Source organism: Ochotona curzoniae, unplaced genomic scaffold, assembly GCF_017591425.1.
Source record: "Ochotona curzoniae isolate NIBS_2020 unplaced genomic scaffold, NIBS_Ocur_1.0 contig_4148, whole genome shotgun sequence".
Classification (NCBI taxonomy): Eukaryota; Metazoa; Chordata; class Mammalia; order Lagomorpha; family Ochotonidae; genus Ochotona; species Ochotona curzoniae.
The window spans coordinates 288,895-313,784 of NW_024466146.1; the positions used below are offsets into that span (position 1 = coordinate 288,895).

The window sequence follows — 24,890 nt, forward strand, 5'->3', positions numbered from 1 at the left end:
CATTCTAGCTGAACCAGACTCCAAACACCATGAGTTGTTCACCTTGAAGTCACTATTCAGCTGTCAACCCTGCAGCATCTATTCTCCTTGGCTCTCTGGAGATTTGCTAAACATGTGTAAAGACGCAAAGAAAAGCACAAACTGCCTCTAAAAGATACGTCTTAAAGTATCAACACTTAAGTAAAATGAAATTTGTAAAAATAAAAAATCAGCACAGAAGAAAATCCATGCAATAAAACTATTAGGAAACAGACTGATCAGTGAACCCTGTAGCTATATGGAACATTGCTGCTGATTTGGAAAATGTGGGATACATTGAATATTTTAAGAAACTTAACTGTGACAAAATAATATGTTCCAGTGTGAGGAGTAATTTACTGAAGTGTGGTCTGAGGTGAGACTGAATACATTTCCAGCTCTACCACATTCCAGTTCTGTGACTTTAGGAAAGTTCTTTAACTGCATAGTTTCTTAGTTTCCTCATCTGTTGAGCTAGGATGGCAATAAGATGTATACATATGAGTGTTTATAAATACTAAATACCTGAACCCACACAACAGTTAGTCTGTATAAAGAGACTGTAGGAGAAGAGAAGACAAAAGTGGAGGAGATTTTAAAGACAAAAATAGGAGAGGGTAGATGGGAAGGGAAGAAGTCAGGTGGAAAAAAATCCAAGAAGGGCCAACACAGAACCATAGTGGCACTTCAGCTAAGAAACTCATCACCACACATTTTGCAGGAAACTTTTTGTCTTAAACAAATTATAGCCCTATTGCTTCTCAGCCTTCTGGCCTAGATTATGTTTAGGACTACAGTTCACACAGTATATATACAATAGTTTAAAATACTTAATAATAAAATACTGCTTTCACTTTTTCCCGACCCATTTTAAAAATGGAAAAGACAGAATTAGGGTAGAATATCTGAAACTATAAAGAGATTATTATATCAAGAAGATAATTTTAATATTACCTGTACAGAAAAATACTTCACTTCATCAAAACTAATTACGTTGAGCTTCTTATTGCTTCTGGTTATCAAGCTACAAAGTTTTGTAGATTTCACAACATTGTTTATGGAGATGCAAATGAACAAATTAGTATAATGTTGTGAACTGACTGATACAGAAGTTGAGGAAATAAGCTTTGTTGTAACTGAATAATAACACATTATAAATTAAGCCAGTAATTGCAATCCATGACTCTATTAGTCCAAAACCTAAGAATAAGTCAAGTAGATCTAGAATATAATTGTAGAGTATACTGGTTTTATAGCATGATAAGCCTAAAAATAAGCACCCAACATTTAAAGTCACCAATGTCAATATATACATTTTGAAAATGTTAAAAGACATATATTTACAAATAAATTAGAATTACTGATTCATATACCAACAAGGTATGTATTTCTCCTTTAACTTTTATATATGATTAGAGTGCATTATAAATGACTGAAAATCTTATCACTCTCAGATTAAAAGAGAGTATATCCTTCTATTGCCATGGGATTTGGGTTAGCCCTTTGGTCACAAATTCAATGGATGTGATCAGGGCTAGGCAAGAGAGGTACTTGACCAGGGTGCAAAATTTAAGGAGGGGCCTGGCGCGACAGCATAGTGATTAATGCCCTCTCCTTGCACGCATTGGGATCCCATATGGGCACAGATTCTAGTCCCAGTGGCTCCACTTCCCATCCAGCTCCCTGCTTGTGGCCTGGGAAAGCAGTCGAGGATGGCCCAACAGGGAGACCATGGCTCCTGGGTTCTGGGTTCAGATGGGCACAGCAACGGCCATTGTGCTCACTAGGGGAATGAATCATCAGACGGAAGATCTTCCTCTCTGTCTCTCCTCCTCTCTGTATATCTGACTTTGCATTAAAAATAAATAAATCTTTTTAAAAAAAATGTAAGGAGACACCAAAAACTTCAGTGATTAAAAATATTTTTTAAAGTTAATTTAGTAGTTTGGTCAAGAGCAAGAAATCCAACTATTTCAGGACCTATCTAAGTTTATCAGTCCAGGCACACACACCAAACCACAAGACACATAAATGGGTTATTTCAGATCTTCCAGCTCCTGTGAACTCTCACACAGTTTGAGCCCAAGCTGGGCTGTTGTGAAACAGATACCACCTACTCAATGCACTGGCAGTTGCTGATAATAAAATGCTTATGTTGTAAGCCACTAAGTTTTGAAGTAGTCTTTATGCAGCAATGGATAATGAAATAATGAAATCTGATCACATTATGATTGTAAAATCAAAAAAGGATACTCCTAGACATAAATTGTTTACAATTCTTTATATGTATGGCCAGGCAGCCAACCTACAGGAAAATAAAGATACAGAAAGTGAATGCATTTATAAAAAGTACACTTTCCCTTTATACTGAAAAACGTTTTTAAATGTTTTATTTATTTTTTTGAAAGGCCAAAAAACAAAGAGATTTCCTCCATGCATTGGTTCACTGCCCCAGATACTTGTCACAGTTATGGCCGTCCAAAGCCAGAAGCCAGGAATTCAATCTGTGTCTCCCATGTGAGTAGTACAGACACACGTATTTCAGCTGTTAGCTTTTGCTACCCAGAATGTACAGGAGCAGAAAGCTGGATATTTTAAGAAAAGCATGGAGATGGGCCCGGCATGGTAGTGTAGTGGCTAAAATCCTCACCATGAATGTACTGGGATCCCATATGGACACTGGTCCTAACTCCCAGCATCCCCACTTCCCATCCAGCTCCTTGCTTGTAGCCTGGGAAAGCAGTCGAGGATGGCCTGAAGCCTTGGGACCCTGCATCCACATGGGAAACCTGGAGGAGTCTCCAGGCTCCTGCTTTGGATTGGCTTGGCTCTGGCCACTGAGGACACTTGGGGAGTGAATCAATAGATGGAAGATCTTCCTCTTTGTCTCTCTTCCTCTGTTTATCTGACTTTGCAATAAAAATAAATCTTAAAAAAAAGAAAAGCATAGAGCTGAAACTTGAAACCAGGAACTCAAATACGGGATGTAAGCATCCCAGGTGGTGGCGAAACCACGATGCCAGACACCCACTCTGAACAATATTCTGCTTAAAGTTCAATACTGGGGCCCGGCGCGGTGGCGCAAGTGGTTAAAGGTCCTCGCCTTGCACGCCTGGGATCCCGTATGGGCGCCGGTTCTAATCCCAGCAGCCCCGCTTCCCTTCCAGCTCCCTGCCTGTGGCCTGGGAAAGCAGCAGAGGACGGCCCAAAGCTTTGGGACCCTGCACCCGCGTGGGAGACCCCGAAGAGGCTCCTGGCTTCGGATCGGCATAGTATCGGCCCGTTGCGCTCACTTGGGGAGTGAATCATCGGACGGAAGATCTTCCTCTCTGTCTCTCCTCTCTGTATATCTGCCTTTCCAATAAAAAAATAATAAAAATAAATCTTTAAAAAAAAAGTTCAATACTGTTGTTCTTCTCTGCATATACTTTCTCAATGAAAATATATAGTTCATGGAAAATATCATAAAGCAGAAAAACAGAATGAAAAGGAACACTGAACAAGAACACAAAGTCAAGAAAACATGATCATCACTCTGAATCATTCTTGTTTTATATGACATAGCAACTGATAAAATGCAAGAAATAGGTTTTGCTTCGATCTCATTTCTCCAGCAACTTAAAATCACTTTATTCAGCAAGCAGTTACCCATTAGCTTTTGTACGCCAGGGACTGTAAGTATTCAGTTTTTATATACAAAAGTCTTCTAAATGTCAAAGGAAATTTTATCTTTTGTTTAACCATAAAAATCAAATACAAAATGAACACAGGAACATTGATTCTAATACCTAGCACTAAGCAAATATATTTAGCCATGTTTAGTTTCAAAGTAAAAATAGCAGAAACATTGTATTAAATATTGCATTGAAGGGAGGAAGTGTGGCAAGATAAATTCTTATTTCATTCCCAGTAGCTCTTCTGATAACATTCAGACAAGAGACAGCACTATTGAAGAATACCATGATATTTTTACAGTTCTGGTTGTTCACTGGTTCTCACATCCTACACTCTGAAGCATCCAAAATAACATTTTTTTTTTTAAATTCTCAGCTATATTTTAGGGCTTATCATGGTGTGTGTGTGTGTGTGTGTATGTGTGTGTGTGTGTGTGTGTGTTTCTGGTCCTGGGGATTTGAGGATATAGGGAATCCAACTTTGCAGACAAATCTTGCTACAGAATGCAATAAAAATACCGACTCCAGGGCTTAGCAGATCCCAAAGTCAATGCTTTAAAAAATTATTTTGGGGCTTGGTGCAGCAACCTGGTGGCAAAGATTATCACCTTGCATGCTCCAGAATCCCATATGGGCACTTGTTTGTATCCTGGCTGCTCCATTTCCCTTTCAGATTCCTGCTTGTGGCCTGGGGAAGCAGCGGAGGGCAGCCCAAAGCCTTGTAACCCTGCACCTGCATGGGAGACCCAGAGGAAGCTCCAGGCTCCTGGCTTTGGATCAGCTCACTCCAGCCATTGTGGCCATTTGGGGAGTGAACCAGTGGATGGGAAGTCTTCCTCTCTGTGTCTTTTCTCTATAAATCTGACTTTCCCATAAAAATAAATAAAATCTTAAAAAAATTCTCCTATGACTTTGACACTACTGAACTTGGGATTCTCTAGTATAGTAGACATTATATCTGTGAATTCGGATTTAGTCCTTAATTTCAGGATTATTTGTAATGTTTTCTGATCTATAAACATGAAAACTTTCAAAAGAATGAAAACTTCATAAACATAAATATATGCTAGGATTGTTTCATGCATATACTGTTTTATTACCAAATAATACACATCAATTATGTTTCAAGCAGTAATTAATTTGTACAAGTATATTGATAATTAGTGATTCATACCACATCCCCAAATGGCACCAAAGTTGGTTTCTCAGGTGTTATTTCCAGTTCTTCACTCTCAGTCCCTTTCAGAGTTTTTCTCAGCATCTACAATGTAAATAATTTAAGACTTCAGAAAAGAAAAAAAATGATTGGATGAAATGTTAATTTGATTTAATTATTTGTAAACATCTAGTAAGCATGAGGTACTATAGGTACTATCAGGTACTTTAGGTAGCAAAATACCAATATTAGTAAGAAACTCAACCTTATCTTTACTAAGTTTATCAATTAGCAGAGATGCATTTTAAAAGAGACTAGCTAGATACAAAATCATTAAGGGAATCCTAAAAGACACAGTACTAACAAAGCAGTTTAGTTTGTCATTGGATTCAACACATAAATTGTGGAATGCTGCAGCACTGGAATTCTTGTTACCAAAATAAACTGGGAGACAGAAAGTTAGTGAATCATAGAGGACTCTGGAAAAGAGCAGAGAAGGTTAAGAAACATGAAGAAAGCATAGACAAAATCATCCTGAAAGAGAGAAAATTAATCCTACATGTAAGTCTGGCCTCATGTCTAGGATACAGGGATTCACAGCAATGACTGCAGAGAAGAGATCTAAAAGAAAAGGCCCAGGAGGAGCTTTCTTAGAGCAGCACTGTCTCAGGAATAAAAGAGACAAAGAAGAGAGAACCTTTTTATACACGTGAGCACAAAGCATTTCAGAGAAATACCAGAATAACCAAAGACCGTCATAAGACCGTCATAAGTTAGGCCCACCCATTTCCTTCACTTCCCACCAATTACAATTTCACTGGCATTGCGGCACAGCAAGTTGGGCTACCATTTATGATGTTGGTGTCCCATTTGACCACTGGTTCAAGTCTGACTGCTCCACTTGTGATCCACCTTCTACTAATACACACCCAAGAATTAGTAAACCCACGTGCTTGGCCCCTGTCAACAACATGAGAGACATGGCTGGAGTACCCAGCTCCCAGCTTTGGCCTAATACAACCCTGGCCATGATGGCCATTTGGGTACTGATCCTATGGATGATCTCTTTCTCTCTCTTTCTCTTTCTCTCTCTCTCTCTCTCTCTTTCCCCTCTCTCCCTCCTCCCTCCTTCCCCCAGTCTCACTCTTCCACTCTCTCTTTCCTTCTCTGTAATTATGCCTTTCAAATAAATAAATAAATCTTTTTTGAAAAAATAATGACTATTTAAAGTAACTGCAATTCAGCACACTAAATGGAAAGAATAATACTGAACCATCTGTAAGAGACATAAGTAAGGAAAAGCAGAGCAGTGCCTTTAAAACACTATAGTAAGAAAAAATGGGAAATTTTCAAAAGACAACACCTCCAAAAGAACAATAAATTATAGTATGAAATCTGAAAGTCAATCAAATGTGTTCAAATATGGGTTTGGGGATTTTTTTTAGTCTATAATCACAAATCCAATTATTAAAACAGAAAACTAAAAATGAAATCAGTGCTGATAAATTCAGGAAAGAAATTTTTAACTCAAATGTTCTAATTTTATTCATCAACATGTATTAACAATAAACTGCAGTCACCTGAAAATACACAGATACAGGATGTGCTTGTACAGCACATAAAAGTAGAAGCTATGTAATCAGGTTGACCTGAGCTAGACTCCTGACCCTGCTATTTCCCAGTCTCGAGTTTGCAGCTTTGGCCCCTGGCAAGGCAGCTGACCACAGGGGCCTCAGTTTCTCCACAGAGAATATGAGGTCAGACCTTGGAAAGATCTCCACAGCCCTGGAGCAACAAAACCTACAACTTCTCAAGGTTATCTAAACCACTCCAGCAACATCCTAGCAATACACTTCTCTACATTGGAGTCTCCAAGGTATCAAATGACTGTCCCCCATCCCTGGGTACTGACAGTTTGACCATAAAGAGGGCCCCCTCTACCTCCTCCCCTGAGAACACAGGAGAAAAAAAAAACTGAAACATTTATCCCATCTGTCTCAACTATGTAAACAATATTTTAAATTTTTTTCATGTTATAAAAGATATGAGGTTAATGACAGCTATTATTTTATATGGATAGTTTGGAGGGTTAATGTACAGATAACACATGTGAAACTTAGCAAACATTACATACATGTTAACTGCTACTTTATCACCACAAGCACTTGGATATTTTCAAACAACATAAGAAGCAGCTAAGATTTGTCCTTGTATTTCACTTTTTTATTTTCCCCATGCATTGCATGAGTTATAACTTCTTTATATACTCCAAAGCAGTGGTAAAACTACAGTATTCACCTACACATTTAAAATACAGTTCATTGCCACTTGATTAACTCAAGAACAGAACATCCCTGATTTTAGAATAGTTCATGTATGTATGGTTGAGACTGCTGTTGTGACTCTACAGTCAAGTGCAAAACTGGTCTCTCAACCAGTGGCAACAAAATCATGACCAGCAGTGCTAATAAAAGGAAAAACACATATGCTGGTGTCCACATCCTGGACTTTTTATCTGAAAAGTTGAAGGTAGGGGCCCAGAAATCTACTTTTCGAAAGCTCCCTGGGTGACCTATATAACTGTATGTGCAGTCAGGCTCTGAACCACTGAGGCAGAGCACAATAATATCTTAGGTATCTGAGTGTCTAAGAACAAACAAAAAAGTTAGGATGCTGGTTTTTGGGGGGGAGGGGCTGAAATTATCTATTTAGTGCTGAGTGTGGAGCTTTGCAATGAAAAACCCTTCTCCACTGTCCTCAGAACATCAGAGAACTATTGGCCATCCCCAGGTGTGGATGTTTGCTTTCCAGAAATTCTTGTCCCTTGTTGTTAAGCATTGTTAACCATGTTGTTAAGCACTGTTCTAGCCCTAGTTAATACAGGCCCAGACTGCACACAAGCACAGGATTTCTAATCATCCACTTACCTAAGTGAGAGTCTTGCCAGTCACATAATGGGACTCTAGGCCTAAGTATGGAGTGACAATCAAATTTTGGTTCTGCATCGATGGCTTTCACTTCTCCATTAATTGTGTATATGTATGTACGTGTGTATCTATACACCCATATACACATATATATGATATAGACAGATATAGATATAGATATAGATATAGATATAGATATAGATATAGATATAGATATAGATATAGATATAGATATAGATATAGATATAGATATAGATATCATTTATCAGCTCCTTTGGAGCAAAGCAAGTTGAAATGTTTACACCCTCCATCTTTTGCCATCTCTACAAGAGAAGGGCAATCCCCAGTGCCATTGCTGTTGCTGCTTGTTCCTTGAGACTACCCCTCCAAGTGAAAAAAAAAATCTTTAAAAAGACAAAAATGTCGGGCCCGGCGTGATGGTGTAGTGGCTAAAGTCTTCTCCTTGAACACATCAGGATCCCACATGGGCGCCGGTTCTAATCCCAGCAGCTCCACTTCCCATCCAGCTCCCTGCTTGTGACCTGGGAAAGCAGTCAAGGATGGGCCAATGCCTTGGGACCCTGCACCCGTGTGGGAAACCTGGAAGAGCTCCTGGCTCCTGGTTTCGGATTGGTGCATCACTGGCCATTGCAATCACTTGGGGGAGTGAATCATCAGACAGAAGATCTTCCTCTCTGTCTCTCTTCCTCTATGTATATTTGACTTTGCAATAAAAATAAAATAAATCTTTAAAAAAAAAAAAGACAAAAATGTCCCGGAAACAAATTGCACAATGCCCGAGGAAGCATGGATTCAAATGCATACTTAATGTGAGCCCTTGGAAAGAAAATAAAACCAATAATATTAGGGGGGAAAGAGAGAAAAGTAGCTTAATGGAAAGACAAACAAATGAGAAACCTCTGAAGAAGAAAAACAACACAAATAAGACCTGATATTTAAAATCGCAAGCCAAGAACTTTTAGGCTATGAGACCTATATTTGATAGGTCTCATTATGTTTCTGGGAAAACTGACTAAGAATGATTCAGATGCTTCCTAATAAAATCATTAGATTTTATAAATTATTACAAGGGTAAGCAACGAGATTAGCATCAAATTTCTCAAGACCGACATAATGCAATGCAATTACAGAGCAACAGTTTCACGAAGTGCAAGACAGGAAAGGTCAAGCAAAGTATTTGTAAACAACCAAGCCATCCTTCAAGTACAAGACCATTTAAAAATGTAAGAAATGGAAAACAACTCAGGGAACACTTTCTCCTGAATGTTTCCTGCTCTCATAGATATCACACTGATGGAGCCCCTGTTCACAGACAATAAGTCTCCAAACCTTAAACCAAGATAAATCTGTTCTAAACAGATCTTCTCAGGTATTCTAAATATAGTGATAAAAGCCAATTAATATAATATTTAGTTTTCAATTAATTAAACAAAGTATTTAATAGTTTACAAACACAGAGAAACATCTCCCAACTACTCATTTCCTTCCCAAAATTGCCTTCAATAACTAAGGCTTGGACATTTTAAAGCCAGGGTCAGTGAGCTCAATCCATGTCTCCCACACAGGTGTCAAGAACCCATCCACATGAGCTGTCTCCCAGGACGGACATTATTAAGAAGCTGGAATTTGGATCAGAGCCAACACATGGTGCCTTAACACTATGCCAAAGAAATTTTTAAAGGAGCAAAACATGATAAATAAAGCAAAAAAAAAAATCATAATACTCAAGCTTACCATTCACCTCAACAAATATGCAAAGGTTTTACATTTATTTAAGACAAATAATGTTAAAATCAGTTCAGAAAGGCAAAACCCTAACGTATTCTTAGTATAATGGGCGAGCAACCATTACTCTTTCCCAGAACTGAGGGACTTCTTAGGATTTGGAACTTTTAGCTCTAAAATCAGGATAGTGTCAGGGACGTCAAGACAGTTGAGCACCCTTCTAATACAAAAAATTTACGTAATTTCGTGGCTTAGGAAGTCTAACATAAAGGACCTAAGATATACTAAGATACATTGACTAAGAAGAAAGCAAAGAGGAGCTGGCATGTGGCAGAATGAATTAATTAAGCCATAGCCTGTATGCGCTTATTTCAGTCCTGGCTGTTCCACAGCTGATCCTGCTCCCTGCTAATGTGCCTAGGAAAGCAACAGAAGGCAGTCAAAGAGCTTAGGTCTCTGCAGCTGAGTGAAGAGCCAGAAAAAGTTCCTAGCACCAACATGGGATTGCCCCAGCCCTAGCTCCTGTGGCCATTAGGGTAGTGAACCAGCAAATGGAAGATTTCTCCAACTTCCCTTCTCTCTCCTTCTCTCTCTCCCTTCTCTCTCCCTCTCTCTCTCCCTTCCTCTCTCTCTCTCTCTCTCCCTCTCCCTCTCTGAAATTTGTCTTTGAAATAAAATAAATCTAAAGAAAGAGAGAAAAGGCAAAGAAAGGAAAAAAGAAAGAGAGCAGAGAACCATATCCTGGTATTAACAGCAGAAATGAGGCCAAAAGCTACACCATGAAGTAAATAAGAGCATCTTTCACTGAGGGTTAAACCACCAACAGCAATGCTGAATGGGAGCTGGTTTGTGTCCAAGCAGCTCAAGACTCTGCTCTCTGCTATTGGTCAGAGAATATGGGCCAAGTGTGATGGGCCGCTTCCACCTATATGGGGGACCTAGTAGAGGGGACTGGCTCCAGCTTCAGATTGGCCCCCTGCTTGTTTTTGCGGCCATTTGGAGAGTGAATCAGTGGATAGAAAACTCTCACTCTCTCTCTCCTCCTCCCTCTGCCCCTCTCTCCTTTTATCCCTCTCTCCCATACTCTGCCTTTAACATCCATCAATAAAAAAGAATACCTTTTAATATTTAAACATAAAAATATGTAGGAATTACAAATTCAGCCTGTGGAAATATTTTCAACAAATGAAAATACATATCTTATAATTTTTCATTGCAGTATTTTATGCAAGCTACCTAAATGTTAAATATGAGAAGCTAGTGAAATAAGCTATAGTATACATTTACGATATAGTACCATCTACCTATAAAAATGAAGATCGGTATGAAATCGTGATTTGTAGACTCTTAAGTGAAAAGAACAAAGTGCAATGTTTTACTAGAAAAGGAGAAACATATATGTATCTAAAGCAACACAGAAATGGGACAGAGTGGGAAGAGTAGAACAAAACAGCGAAAGATACTTCCTCAAGTTTATCTTCTGTAGAGTTACAACTGTTGGAAGTGTATTAATGTTCTATACACAAATACACCACATAATTAAATATGAATCTAACATTAATTGCTCAATTAATAATTAAGGAGTATTTTCTATTTACATGTTATTTGTTTACTCCATCTCCTTGATCAAAAATTTTTTAGATATTTTTATAGCTATTATAAATGGCATTGCCTTTTTGATTTCTTTTTTAGATAGTTCACAGTATACCAGAACCGCTACTCACTTTTGAGTTCATTATGTAGCCTTAGACTTTATTAATCTATTAGATCTGATTGTGCTTTGTTGGAGTTTTTCTAAATATAATACGACATCTGCCAACAGTAACAACTGACTACCCACTTCCAATATGGATGCCTTCGATGTCTTTATTTTTCCCAGTTGGTCTGGCTAGGACTTCCACTGCTACAGGGGTAAGTGTCATTGTCCTGGTCTAGAAATCAGAGGGAAGCTTTTCAACTATTCCATATTCAGTATAACATTAGGCTCTGGCTTTCTCACATATGATCTTCATTGTGTTGAGTTACACTCTCTGCTTTACAAAATGTGTTAAGCTTTTATGAATGAACATTTAATTTTGAGATAAAGAATATAATGGTGGTTTCCAAAGGGTGGAATAAGGGAGAGAAGCAGATAGGGAAATGTTGGCTAAAGAATACTCAATTATAGAAATGAGGAATAAATATCAAGAGATCTACTGTTCATCAAGGTGATTATGGTGACCAATGATATGCTGTATTCTTGAAAGTGTAAAGAGAGTAGATGTTATGTTCTTATTACAAAATGATAATTATGTGAGGTAATGTATTTGTGCTATTTAGTAATGTATATATCACTTCAGGATACAATTTGTGATGAAATGACAATATTACCTGTAAACATAAAAAATAGTAACTTAATGCAATCAATAGTGTGGAATTCTGAGATTGAATAAATATAGGAAAATTACTTTAACTTTTTTTCAAGTAAATACAAACCATATTACAAGAAAAACAAAGTAATGCAAAATTTTTGAATTCTGAGTAAATTTGATTTTTTGCAGAAGAAATAAAACAATTCTGCATGCATTGTAGAATTGAGCAATATACAACTGTATTCCTGATACTGAGAGTCAAAGCTTCCACACTGTAGAAGAAGAAACTAAATGAAGGAAGACAATAAAGATTGTGATATGATCTTGTCAAAATGCTGTGATTAGGGCTTCTAGCAGTACATTAAATAAAAGCCATGGGAGTAGGTGAGAATGAGCATCCTTGCAAAACTCCTGAACTTGAAAGAAAAAGCCTTCAATTTTCACTATTGAATATGTTAGCTGAGTTTTGTCACTTATACTATATTGAAGAACTCTGCACTTCCATGCTCATTGCAGTATTATTCTCAATAGCCAAGATATTGATGCAACCCTACTGTCCATCACTGGATGAAGGGATAATGAAAATAAGGTATAAACACATCATGGGATAGTATTCAATCATATAAAAAGATGAAAATTCTTTCACTTTTAATGCTATGAATGAACATGTAGAACATCGTACTTGGTGAAAAAAGCAAGGCACAGAAATGCAAAAACTACTCAATTTCATTTGTATACGGAATCTAAAATGGTTGAATTCATGGACATAAGAGTAGAATGGCAGTTTCAAGAGGCCTGGAAAGGGAATACATAGATTAAGAAAGGGAAAATGTTGTCAGATGGTGCAAAGTTTCAAGAAGGAGAAAAACTTTCACAGATCTGCTTCACAGTATGGCTAACAACAAAATATTTCATGTTCCAAAATTGACACTTCAGTAGGTTTTTAAAGTTTTTTTTTAATTTATTTATTTTTATTGCAAAGCCAAATACACAGAGAGAAGGAGAGACAAAGATCTTCCATCTGATGATTCACTCCCCAAGTGACCGCAATGGCCAGTACTGCACCGATCCAAAGCCACAGGTCTCTGACACGGGCGCAGGATCCCAAGACCTTGGGCCATCCTCAACTGTCTTCCCAGGCCACCAGCAGGGAGCTGGATGGGAAGCAGGGCTGCTGGGACTAGAACCAGCGCCCATATGGGATCCTGGTGCATTCAAGGCAAGGACCTTAGCTGCTAGGCCACGCCACATCAGGCCCGATTTTAAAAGCTTTAACCTCAGGAAATGATACATATGTTAAGTGAAAGGCATGTTGATTAGATTTATTTAATCTTCCATGAGTATCAATATAATCATGTATTTCTCAAGATGAATTTTTAAGAATTAAAAATAAAATAGATAACAAATACTATAGTTGTATTGAAAAAGTTTGTCTTATATCTTGTACCACTTTGTTATTGCTGCATATATCTGACTGAATGTGTTTTATATACAAGAAATCTTTAAAAACTTAAGGATAATGTGCACATTGAGGAAAACTATGCATGAATCTCGAGATTTTTGCATGAAAGCAAGCTTGTACTAATTGGTTATAATATGCCTGAGCAACATCTAGTTCAAGATACTAAGAAAATAAGACGCCAGTTTTCAAAGGATTCTTGTCAGAGCAATATAAATTCTGATGAAATTGAAGCAAGACAAAAAAAAATCATCTAATTGATAGTGAAGCTTGGGTAAAGAAAGCTGAAACAACTGATGCTTCATGAAAAGTGTTTAGGAACAATATCTCAAAGAAATCACAAAGGATAATTTTTAAAGGCAGATGGGAGAAAGATGATATTGAAGACTAATCCCACAGCACCAGACCCGCTCACAGCAATTTTCAAAGAAAAAAAGATTAATTTTCAATTAATCTTGCTTGTGCCTTAACTGAAGAAAATCAGCAATGAACAACAGGAAACATGATCAGGCATGTCAGTCCTGGAGTATGTTCCCGGAGACAAAGCACAGTCAGAGCCATGGCTACCAAGAGGCAGAAGAGAGCCAGCCAAAGCCAAGCTGGACCCGTCAGGAGCAAAAGTCATGGCAAGCTTTTTGAGACGCTCAAGGCATTTTGTTAATCTTCTGGAGGGGTAAAGAATGATAACGTCTTCTTACTGTGAGAGTAGTTCAAGAAAATTAACCAGAATTTATCAAAATCGTGCTTGGCAAAGCTTCACCAGAGTCCTCATAACAAAGTCCCCGCTTATTCTCACCAAAAAAGGGCAATGTGTGAGAGTTTTAATTGGCAGCCACTAGACATTCACACTATAACCCTGATTTGGCTGTTTCTGGCTTTTTCCTCTTTTTTTTCCTAATCTTTAAAAATACATATATATATTTGAGAGACACTCATTTTTCTTCAAAAAGTAAAACTGCATTTATATGATTAAGTTTCTAAGATCCAGAGCTCTTTGGGAATGGACAAAATGGTATCATTGCCTACAAAATTGTCTTGAAATTTGTGGAGCAAATATTGACAGTTTTTAAAAATTATCTTTTGAGTCCAATCTTCCCCAGGGCAGGCATTGTGGCACAGAAGGTTAATCTTCCACTTGGGAGGCCCACATTCCCATCCATGGAAGAGCACCTGGTTTCACAACGAGTTACAGAACCAGCTTACTGCTTGTGTGCCTTAAAAGGTGGCAGATGATGGCTCAAGTACTCAAGTCTCTGTTCCTCAGGTGTGAGACTTGGATAAATTGGGGTTCCTGGCTTTGGCCTGAAGCAGCTCCAGCTGTTACAGGCAGCTAGAGTGAACCAGTAGTTAGAAGTTCTCTGGCTGTCAGTCCATCACCCTACTTTTCAAATAAATGAATGAATCTTATTAAAAATAAAAATTGTACTCTGACAAAGTATCATCTCTTCCCTCATACTGCTACCTTCTTACTTTTCCTTCATCACTTGGTCAGAGCACTCATCGCTAACAGCAGCATCAGCAGAACAAGTCTTTCAATTCCTATCAGAACCTTGAGCAATGTTCTGAAGAGTGGTCTCATAAAGCCTTTTGACACTGCTTAGAATTTCTTCTGAACTGCATAAAATTCTGACTTTACTTATCTCCACAGAGTCTTTCAACTGTCACTACTGACCCCATTTTGAATACAAGCACCTTGACACTTCTATGAAATTTAGCATATTCACTTGCAATGTCTGCATTTTACCCATGACGTATATGACCCACTCTTCTCCATTCCAGTTGTCTTTAAAATTCTACTAGCCCACATAGAGCACACACATGATAGCTGATTACAAATAACTACATATAGAATGAGTGAGTATACATGCAAACTTTAGCAAATTAATAATAAAAAAGCATAAAACCCAGGTTAAAAATGGGAAACACGCCTGATGAGGCACTTCACAAGAAACCTTACATCATGATTATTAAACTTATGTAAGGAGCTCCTCCTCATTAGTCACAGGGAAATGAAAATTAACACCGCATTAAGATACCATTATACATCACCCTCTCTCTATCATATAGTTGAAAATAAAGAAACTGGCAGTACCAAGTGGCAAGGATGTGGAACATGAAAACTCTAGTACCTTGTTCTAATACCCTTAGTGAGAATATAATTAATACATTTTCCATGAAAAAATGTTTGGTAGTATATGATTGAGTTGAACAATATATGATATAAGGATTCCATCCCTAACTACATTGCTAATGGAAATATGTTTTAAGTACACCAAAAGACATGTAAATTATGAAAAAAAGATGACAGAAGTGATTGCATTCTCTGACCCCAACTCCATCTTGTGGACTTCCACAGTGGCTGTACTAAGCTACACTCCCACCAACAGTGAAGGAGGGTGCCTTTCCCCCACATCCACACCAGCAGGTGTTGTTAGTAGAGTTCTGAATGTAGGGCAGCCTATTTGAGTTAGGTGGAACCTCAATGCGATTTTCATTACATCTCCTTGACAGCTAGGGAGCCTGAGCATCTTTTCATAGGTCTGTTAGCCATTTGAATCTGTTCTTCTGAAAAATGTCTGTTCATTTCTTTAGCCATTTTGTCACAGAGCTGGGTTTCTTTGTTTGTTTGCTTGTTTACTGTCCCTGGGTTTCTGAAGCTCTTTGTAAATCCTGGATATCAGTCCCCTGTCAGTTGTACAGTGTGCAATGATTTTCTTCTATTCTGTTGGTTGCTTCTTCACTTGTTAATTGTTTCCTTTGCTGTACAAAAGCTTTTTAGTTTGGTGTAGTCCATTTGCTCAGTTTGGTTTTGTGTGCCTGTGCTTGTGCTGTCTTTTCCAAGAAGTCTTTCCCTATTCCTATATCTTGGCCTGGGATCTTACCCATCTACACACCCAATAGCAAAGCCCATTCTAAGTTCCCCAAGCCCAGTCCATCAGCAGACCACGCCAGCATGTATACCTAGGGCTTTCCCCTCTCCCACTCCACCTGGTACTAAGCATGTTGGGGAAAACCCCTATCCTCTCTCAGGCTGTCTTGGCATCAGCCCCAGGTCACCATATGTCCCTGCTGGTGCTATCCCCCAATCCTCCTGCAAGCCCACAGTCTCAGGACCCCATGAGCATACCACCAAAACCAGGCTGTGTCAGGCTGTGCCCCGCACCAATGACACCTGTTGGCCATCTGATCTGGGCCAGGCTTTGCCCAGTGCCAAACAAAAGATTTCTAGGGCCCAGCACCATAGGCTTGCCTTGCACACACCGGCATCCCATATGGGCACCAGTTCTAATCCAAGCAACCCCGCTTCCCATTCAGCTCCCTGCTTGTGGCCTGGGAAAACAGTCGAGGATGGCCAAAGCCTTGGAACCCTACACCTGCGTGGGAGACCCGGAAGAGGCTCCAGACTCCTGGCTTCAGATCAGCTCAGCACCAACAGTTGCAGCTGCTTGAGGAGTAAATTCTTCTCTGTCTCTGCTCCTCTCTGTATTTGACTTTTGCAATAAAACTAACAAATAAATCCTTTAAAAATTCTACAATAAAAATCACAAAACATTAAAAAATAGAAGACACAACAATGTAAGTCTTCCATGCTCATGGATTAGAAGAATCAACATCAATGATTCCAGTGCAACAGTCTAGTAGGCTAAGCTTCCTCCTGCAGTGCTGGTTACTTCACTTCTGATCCATCTCTCTCCTTATTAACTGGAAAAATCAGCAAAAGGTGGCTCAAGTCTTTAGTCCTCTGCCCCCACATGGGGGACTCAGAAGAAGCACCAGGCTCCTGGCTTTGGATCAGCTCAAATCCAGTCATTGAGGCCATTTGGGGTGTGAACCAGCAGGTAGAAGATTCTCTCTGATAGCGTTAATTATCAAGGTGAATGCATTCCTGGAACTCCAGAATCTCCTAAGAAACACCTGCACCCTGTTTATGGGCAAATCCTGCTTCTTGGAAAATCAGGAAGCAAGACAGGAGACAGGAATGATCTTGGAGTTTTAAAAATTCCCAGGAAGCACAGTTACCTTTGAGGCATGCGGTTCACTGTATACATTGAAAGATAGGATTGAAATCCTGAGCTTTTGCATTATAAATCTTTATTGAAAAAATTGGATATGAATTAGCCAGTGTGAAGCAGAGAGGGCACATTCCAGGAAATGGGAGAGGACAGAACAACAGCAGAGGGGTATCCAGAAACTGACATATAGGAAAGCAGCAAAAACAAAAGTGTGGTGTTGCAGTGACTGATACCCCAGTGGCATTCAGCGAATGGTGATCTGAACTCCTCCTCAGCCGGAGCTCCACCAGCAACAAGGTGGGAAAGGACTTTCACTGGGAACTCAGGAGGTGAACCCAAAGAACTGCCTGTCCTGCTGGTCTGTTTGATTTGACCAGAGGCGGGGACAGAGCAGCACATCCCAGACAGGCAGCACGGGGGCAGGGTGTATTTCACAGCCAAGTCTGCCCCCTTGAGCCCAATCAGGCACCATTTTGGACAGTACTGCAAATGCACTGAGCTGGGAGTGAACTCATTTCTGGTTCAGTGAACTGCAACAATGTGGCATCCTACAGGTTCCACCCAAGATAGGTCCAGGTAGCCCTCAGACCTGACAGCCAGCAGATCAAAATTCTAGTAGTGGCACATCAGGTGCCATTACTTATCCTGTGGCAAAGAATTTAAGACTGCAGGGGACAACAGTGAGCTGCACATGCACTGAGCTTAGCGAGAACTCACTGAGCTCAGTGCATTCCACAGATCCCACAGGAAATTAATACTGACTATGCCATCATACGGGTCAATATATGTCTGTGTGGCCCTTAGACCTAACAGCCAACAGGTTCCAGCAAGATCACCACCACCAACAATCTAGCTATATAGGACACCTGAGACCTGCTCCAAATGGAAGTGGGACAAAGGTTGTACAGACAACGGCGCAGCTTCAGCATGATATTACAGGAGGTGGTGACTGGTGAGCCAGGAACTGGGGCTATGGAGACCACGGTGGAAATCTAAAGTAAGAACCCAGACCTGGAACTTGCTGGAGGGAGAGGCACACTGGCTGCAAACAAAGAGCTGTGTACCAACCACAATAAGTAAACTTGAACTGTAGATTTGTGGGTGACACAGCTTAGAAACATGCCCCAAGGAGAAGAATCTGCTAACCAGAAGTACAATGATCAAGAGCAAAAGAGGAAACAGAGGCACAATTAATATTACTGAAGACTCCCCTGCAAAGGAGCAAAACCCTATGCCAACCTCAGAGTTAACTGAGGAAGACATCAAGAAACTGGGGGACAGAGAATTCAGAAAACCCATTTTAAAGCTTCTGATCAACAATGAGAAGCACGTAAAGCAGGCACACAAGGAATTTAAGGAATATGTCACACTGGAATCAAATGAAAGCTGATATAAAAGAAATGAAGAATACAGTGGAGCAAACTAAAAGTACAGTGGAGAGTCTCCAAAATAGAATGAAGCAAGCAGAAGAAAGAATCTCAGAATTGTAAGATATTTCCTGTTACCATGGGGAAACAAACAAGAAGATGGAAGCAGAGCTGGATCAGGCCAAAAAAAGTATTCAAGAATTAAAAGACACCATATTAAAAGGCCAAATATAAAAGTTATGGGAGTCATAGAAGGTACAGGAAGAGAAGCTGGGTTTAAAAATGTATTTAATGGAATAACAAGGGAAAATTTCCCTAATCTAGAGAAAGAATTGGGAAACAACATCCAGGAGGGGCACAGAACTCCCAACTGGCTTGATCAAACGCAATCTTCACCAAGACACATGATAATCAAGCTCTCTTCAATGGAACATAAGAAAAAAGATCCTTAAATGTGCACATGAAAAAAGTCAACTGACATATAAAGGGATGCCATTTAAACTCACAGGAAACTACAGGCCAGAAGAGAATGGAGTGACATATTCCAGATTCTAAAAGAAAAAAATTGTTGGCTCAGGATAACGTACCCAGCAAAGCTTTCTTTTCTCTTTGAAAATGAAATAAAATTCCACAGTAAAAAGTTAAAAGAATTTGCCTCTTCTAAACCTGCCCTACAAATGATACTTAAGGTGTTCTCTTGACAGAGAAAAGGAATAGTGCCCACCAAAACCAAAGGTAAATGTGAAGAACATCCCAGTAAAATAACAACAGAGACTAAATCAATGAACAACTTATTGCTAAAATGAGAGGACCAAATTACCACCCATTCATATTAACCCTGAATGTAAATGGCTTACTCATCAATCAAACGTCACAGATTATTAGACTGAATTAAAAAGCAAAACCCTGGGCCTAGCACAATAGCATAGCAGTTAAGGTCCTCACCTTGAACCTGCCAGAATCCCATGTGGGTGCCGGTTCCCAGTGGCCCTGCTTCCCACCCAGCTCCCTGTCTGTTGCCTGGGAATGCAGTTGAGAATGGTTCAAAGCTTTGGGACCCTGCACCCGTGTGGGAGACCTAGAGGAGGCTCCTGGCTTCGGACTGGCTCAGCTCCAGCAGTTGCGGTCACTTGGGGAGTGAACCATAGGATGGAAGATCTTCCTCTCTGTCTCTCCTCTCTGTATATCTGCCTTTCCAATAAAAATAAATCTTAAAAAAAAAAAAGCAAAACCCATCTATTTTTTGCCTACAGGAGACACATTTCACCAACAAAAATCAGCAGAAACTGTATCTCAGAGATTTTTATTTTTTTGTTAGTTTCACCTCTTCAAAATACTTTCTTCTCATTAAATTCAACGACCCAAAAATATAGAAATAATTGGATCTGAACCCTAAATATTATAAATATTTTACCTGCTTTCTACTCTATATCACAAAATAACCCTTCATTATGTATCTACCCAATATCATATAGCTATTGATTATCTCATAGTTAATTAGTATAACCCCCCCCCCCAATTTTCTTTGTTCGACAAGCTTCTTGTTCATGGCAAGAGGTGGTCGCCAAACTGGACATTAAAATCATTTCACTCACCTTGGTGTCTCCTAAGATTTCTTTGAACCCCCAAATCTCTCTCTCTCTCTTTTCCACTCTTCTCTCTCTCCCTCTTTTCTTTCTGTAACTCTTCCTTCCAAAGAAAAATAAGTCCTCAATAAATCACCAAAATGCTTATATTACCTAATGATTCTACAGATTCAATGTGAGCCCAATGAAAACACTGTGGAGAGCCATGCAGTTGGGTCAGATGGCATGGGTGTGTGATGAGCACCACTCCTTGGTTAGCATGGCTACGAGGAGTTTCTGGCTGTGGGGCAAGGCCCAGCAGAATGTCTCTGGTCACCTCATTGCTGTCTCACCCCATTGTATGGACACTCAGTCACCTCTCTGATGTTTCATAGAATTCTCCTGAGGGTGTTGTTGTTGTTTTTCTGCTAATGTGAAGTGATTCCTGTAACTGGTATGACACCTCAAATTGATCAATCGTGTTATGATAAAAACATCTTTAGTGACATAAGGCAATGATACACAGCTAAAAGCATGCAATATTACAATTGAGCCCACAATGCCTCCAAACATCTGTTATGTGCTCACCTTTGTCCTGAAGTTTGCCCTAATATAAATAATGTTTTCCTTAAGAAATGGCTTGATAATATCTTGGAACAGATGGCAATCAAGGAAGTACAAAGAGTTTGTTTACCATGCACCTTGAACTGTTACAACACATGATATGACGCATTTTGGTTTCTCACCACGGAAAGCAAAGAGTATATGTGGCATCTTCTAAAGGGAAACAAATGTGAACCACACCCCCCCCAAAATGGCTTAAAACCTCAACCTTATATTGGCACTTGTATTTAGGGAAAGAAAACAGTTTATAAAAACTTCTATCTTATATTGGCACTCATATTTAGGGAAAGAAAACAGTTTATAAAGATAAAAGGAAGTTTCTTGTAAAGGCCCTCTGTAGATTGGCTGAGTTGCCTTGATCCCTTTCACTGCCCTTTAACAAAAGAACAAGAAACAATTAAATCAACACTAAGAACAAAAAACAACTGAATCAGCACTAGGTAAAGGTGACTGTAATAATGCATGATTTGATTATAAGATTTAGCAAAGAATCTATGTTATATGCTTTTATAAGTTCTTTTCATTTATGATCTTTCAACTCTGTACTCTTAATATTTTAAGCAATATTATTTGTTTGTATTTAGTAAAAATTGATTTTAAATATAAGTAAATCATTTGTCTCTATGTAACTACATGTGCTGCCAACCATGGAGTTCCTGGCTTCTGCCAGGTCACTGCAGGTTTGAATGAGTAATAGCTTGCTGAAAATAATTTCTCTGAAGTAAAATAATAATAATGTTTTTTAGGACTGATTTTGTAATCACTCTTTTGTAATGAGGTAAAAATGAAACAATTGGATGTTGTGCAAAAGCTTGTAATGATTTGTGTATAAAGAAGGCAACTTTTCTGAGTTGTCCATTATGAGCATCGTGCCATAGTGGTCCACGTCTTATCTCTTCTTATCATCTCACTGATCCACACATCCTTTGCTAGAGCAGGCCTCCAGCAAAATACAATTACATTCTTCTCAAATCCAGAAAAATGATGCTAATTCATATGAAAATTAAGTGACCCCCGAACAGCTAAAGCAATCTTAAACAATGAAACCAAAGATGGGGTTCCAAGACATATTAGGTACAATTATACCCAAAACAACCTGATACTGGCACAAAAACAGATCAATGGAACAGAATAGAAACCACATAAATTAGTCTGTGCACTAGAGTCAACTAGTCTTTAACACAAAAAAACCACAAAAATATCTCTCTTAGGAGTTTCTGAATGAGTGGAAACAGAAAATGGATTAAAAGGCTACTCAGCGAGACCCAGGAGGCAAACCCATGGTGGAGCCATCCTTGCTGACGGGCCCTTTGTTGTTGGGTTTGCCTTGATGCTGAAGTGTCTGTCCAGCCGTTAGGATCACTGCTGGAACAACGCTAGAACATGGCTGACATGCCCAACGGCAAGCTGCAGGGCTCTCCCCTGGAATTATTTAACAGCATCCTAGTGCAAGGATGCTGGGGATGCAAGGACTACCTGGGGATGAGCTCAGGCTTCTTTAAGAATATTGAGAAAATTCAGAAGCATGTCACCGTCAAGCAAGCGAAAGGCATTTCCGGCTTCACTGACAATGATTGCATCAGCAAGTTTTCCTGCCACCCAGTCTGCTCCCTCCTTTGGCAACTCATTCCCACAGATCTTTCAGACAGGGTGGACATCCAGTGCCTCACCCTATGTGCCTCTGCCCAGGACCCCTGCTGCAGGATCGGCTACCCGATTCCTGTGCTAGACCTTGTGTCCAGCCCTACAGTATGAATGGATCAAGAGTGCCAGCGATACCAACTCCTCCATCTCTCTTACACACACAACCAAGCAACTCATGATGTGTACCTGCTCTGGAGGTTCATTAGGTCCATTAAGTCTCTGGAGGTTAGCCCTTAGCCATACAGATGAACTGCGAAGGATGATGCCAGGCCAGCAGCTAACATTTATCGATACGTTGTTCTTTGCACTTCACATTCTTACCTCTTAGTTCTCCTGTGAGGAGGTGATTCCTTACTGTCTTAACACTATAACAATATTGTGAGAAGATAGGTAACTGCCTTAGGTCCCACAAGTAAACTTCTCCTCAGGTGCTAAACCACGTCCCTACGCAGAGTGGATCTATCTCGCAGCTGGACACACTGACTGCTTAGTCTCCCCTCCGGACGGCGGGAGGACATACACCCCCCTCCCCCGGTCGCCGGCCAGGCCCCTACTCACGTTGAGCAGGCGGTGCCCAGCGCCCTCCTTGTTCTTGTCCTTGGGCAACGCCGTCCTGCCATGGTCGTGGCCATGACGGGCCCAAGGATACTCAGGCCCTCTCAAGTGTGTGGTATCTGGGTTGCCGTGGGCACTCTTCTGTGGAAACGGGGCCGGGAACAGCGAATGGAGGTGCTCATTGCGGTTTTCAAGCACGTTGGAAGGCCTAGGCACCTCCTTGGGCGGCTCCATCCCGCCATCCTCCACCAAGGGACTGGCAGCAGCGCGTAACCGCCGCGGCTCGCCCGCCACTGCGCAGGCGTCGCGCATGCGCCCTGCTTCACTGTTTCTGCGTGGAGCCTGGTGAGACCCATGCGTTTGAAGACAGCCCAACAATCGATTTGCACATCTTTACCTGACTTTTTTGTAGACACATAATGGTCTTCATCTGCCTCTTAAACGTCTGTTGCAAATGCACTTGGTTATGGAAATATCACATCCACAAGAAAAAAAAAACCTTAAAATGTGGGCACATTTTAAATATTTAACCCTAAATGCCAGGACATTTTTCTGTTTACTCTGGGACGTTTTATGCACAGGCTGTTGCAATAGATTGCTCCTGGGTCGGCTGTCATCCAATCCTTCCACTGCTCTGGTACTAACATGCCACTACAATCAGCAGCAGCAGCAGCAGCAAAACAACACCTAGAAATCTCCAGAACTTCTTTATTGGACCACAAATTTAGAATTCTTGCTATTTAGACTAAAGGTCTCCTAAGTGGACTCTGCTATAGCAGAATCATTATTTCTTGCTATTCTGTTTGGAAGTATTCTTTTATTCAAGGTCCAGTGGAAAAGTCGGTCTTCAGTTGTCTTATAACCCCATATATATACTGCAAACCCACTCCTCGCCATATTGCTATTAGTGAACTCACAGTTAGTTGCTGATCTCAAAGGATGAGCTCTTGGGAGACAAGAACTGAAGCTTCAATCTGCTGTCTTTGGGGAGCATAGCACAATATCCCAAGGGTCTTAGCACACATTTGTTGTCATGTTGGGATTATACTATATGGTACTTAACTATTATGAAGGAGACTCATTGTCCAAAAACCAACTCTGACTTCTCTGAGGTTCATGCTACACAAGATAGGTGAAAAAAATTTTAAAAGGTTTGTAGAAAAAAAATCACTTATTTTGGTATAAAATTAAATCTATGCATAGTTTTTCATAAGGCATATTTTTTCATGCAAAACCTTTGTAGAGCCTGTATTCACATGGGAGACCCCAAGTGGGCTCCTGGCTCCTGGTTTGGATCAGGTTGCAGGGTGAAACAGTAGATGAAAGATCTTGGTCTCTCCTCTCTGTAAATCTGCCTTTCCAATAAGTATGAATAAATCTTTTTTAAAGCTTAACCAGAAGTAAATTGATTTCTAGTTCCAATCTAGCTTCCTCCTGATGTGCATTCTGCAAGATGACAGGTGATAGGCTCAAACCCATGAGCACCTGTAAGCCATGTGGAAGATCTGGCTACAGCCTAGCCTTGACTGCAGCCCTTTGGGGAGCCAGTCACAAAAGGGCAGTTTGTTTCTCGTTCTCTCTCTCTCTCCTCCCTCTCTCCTTTTTACTCTCCCCCAAATAGATAAACATTTTAAAAAGAAAAAAAAAATCTATCCTAAATCTAATTAAACCTCTAGATCTAACTTCCATTTTGTAAGACCCAGTGCCCATAGGGGATCCCAGCGCTTTCAAAGCGAGGACTTTAGCCACTAGGCCACCGTGTTGGGCCCAGGGAGGGTAGTTTGAAAAAGG

At 39.9% G+C, this 24,890-nt stretch overlaps 1 protein-coding gene across 1 annotated transcript in view; it reads right to left on the minus strand.

Annotated features, from left to right (window-relative positions):
- Positions 1-23,333, minus strand: part of LOC121159367 — an 86,979-nt gene extending 63,646 nt beyond the window's left edge. Inside the window, exons 1-4 of the mRNA XM_040984386.1 lie at positions 23,103-23,333; positions 4,867-4,953; positions 2,272-2,323; positions 973-1,118 (exon numbers count right to left, since the gene is read on the minus strand). Coding sequence (XP_040840320.1) covers positions 973-1,118; positions 2,272-2,323; positions 4,867-4,953; positions 23,103-23,333 — 516 coding nt within the window. The remainder of the gene's footprint in view (positions 1-972; positions 1,119-2,271; positions 2,324-4,866; positions 4,954-23,102) is intronic.
- Positions 23,334-24,890: the final 1,557 nt, after the last annotated feature.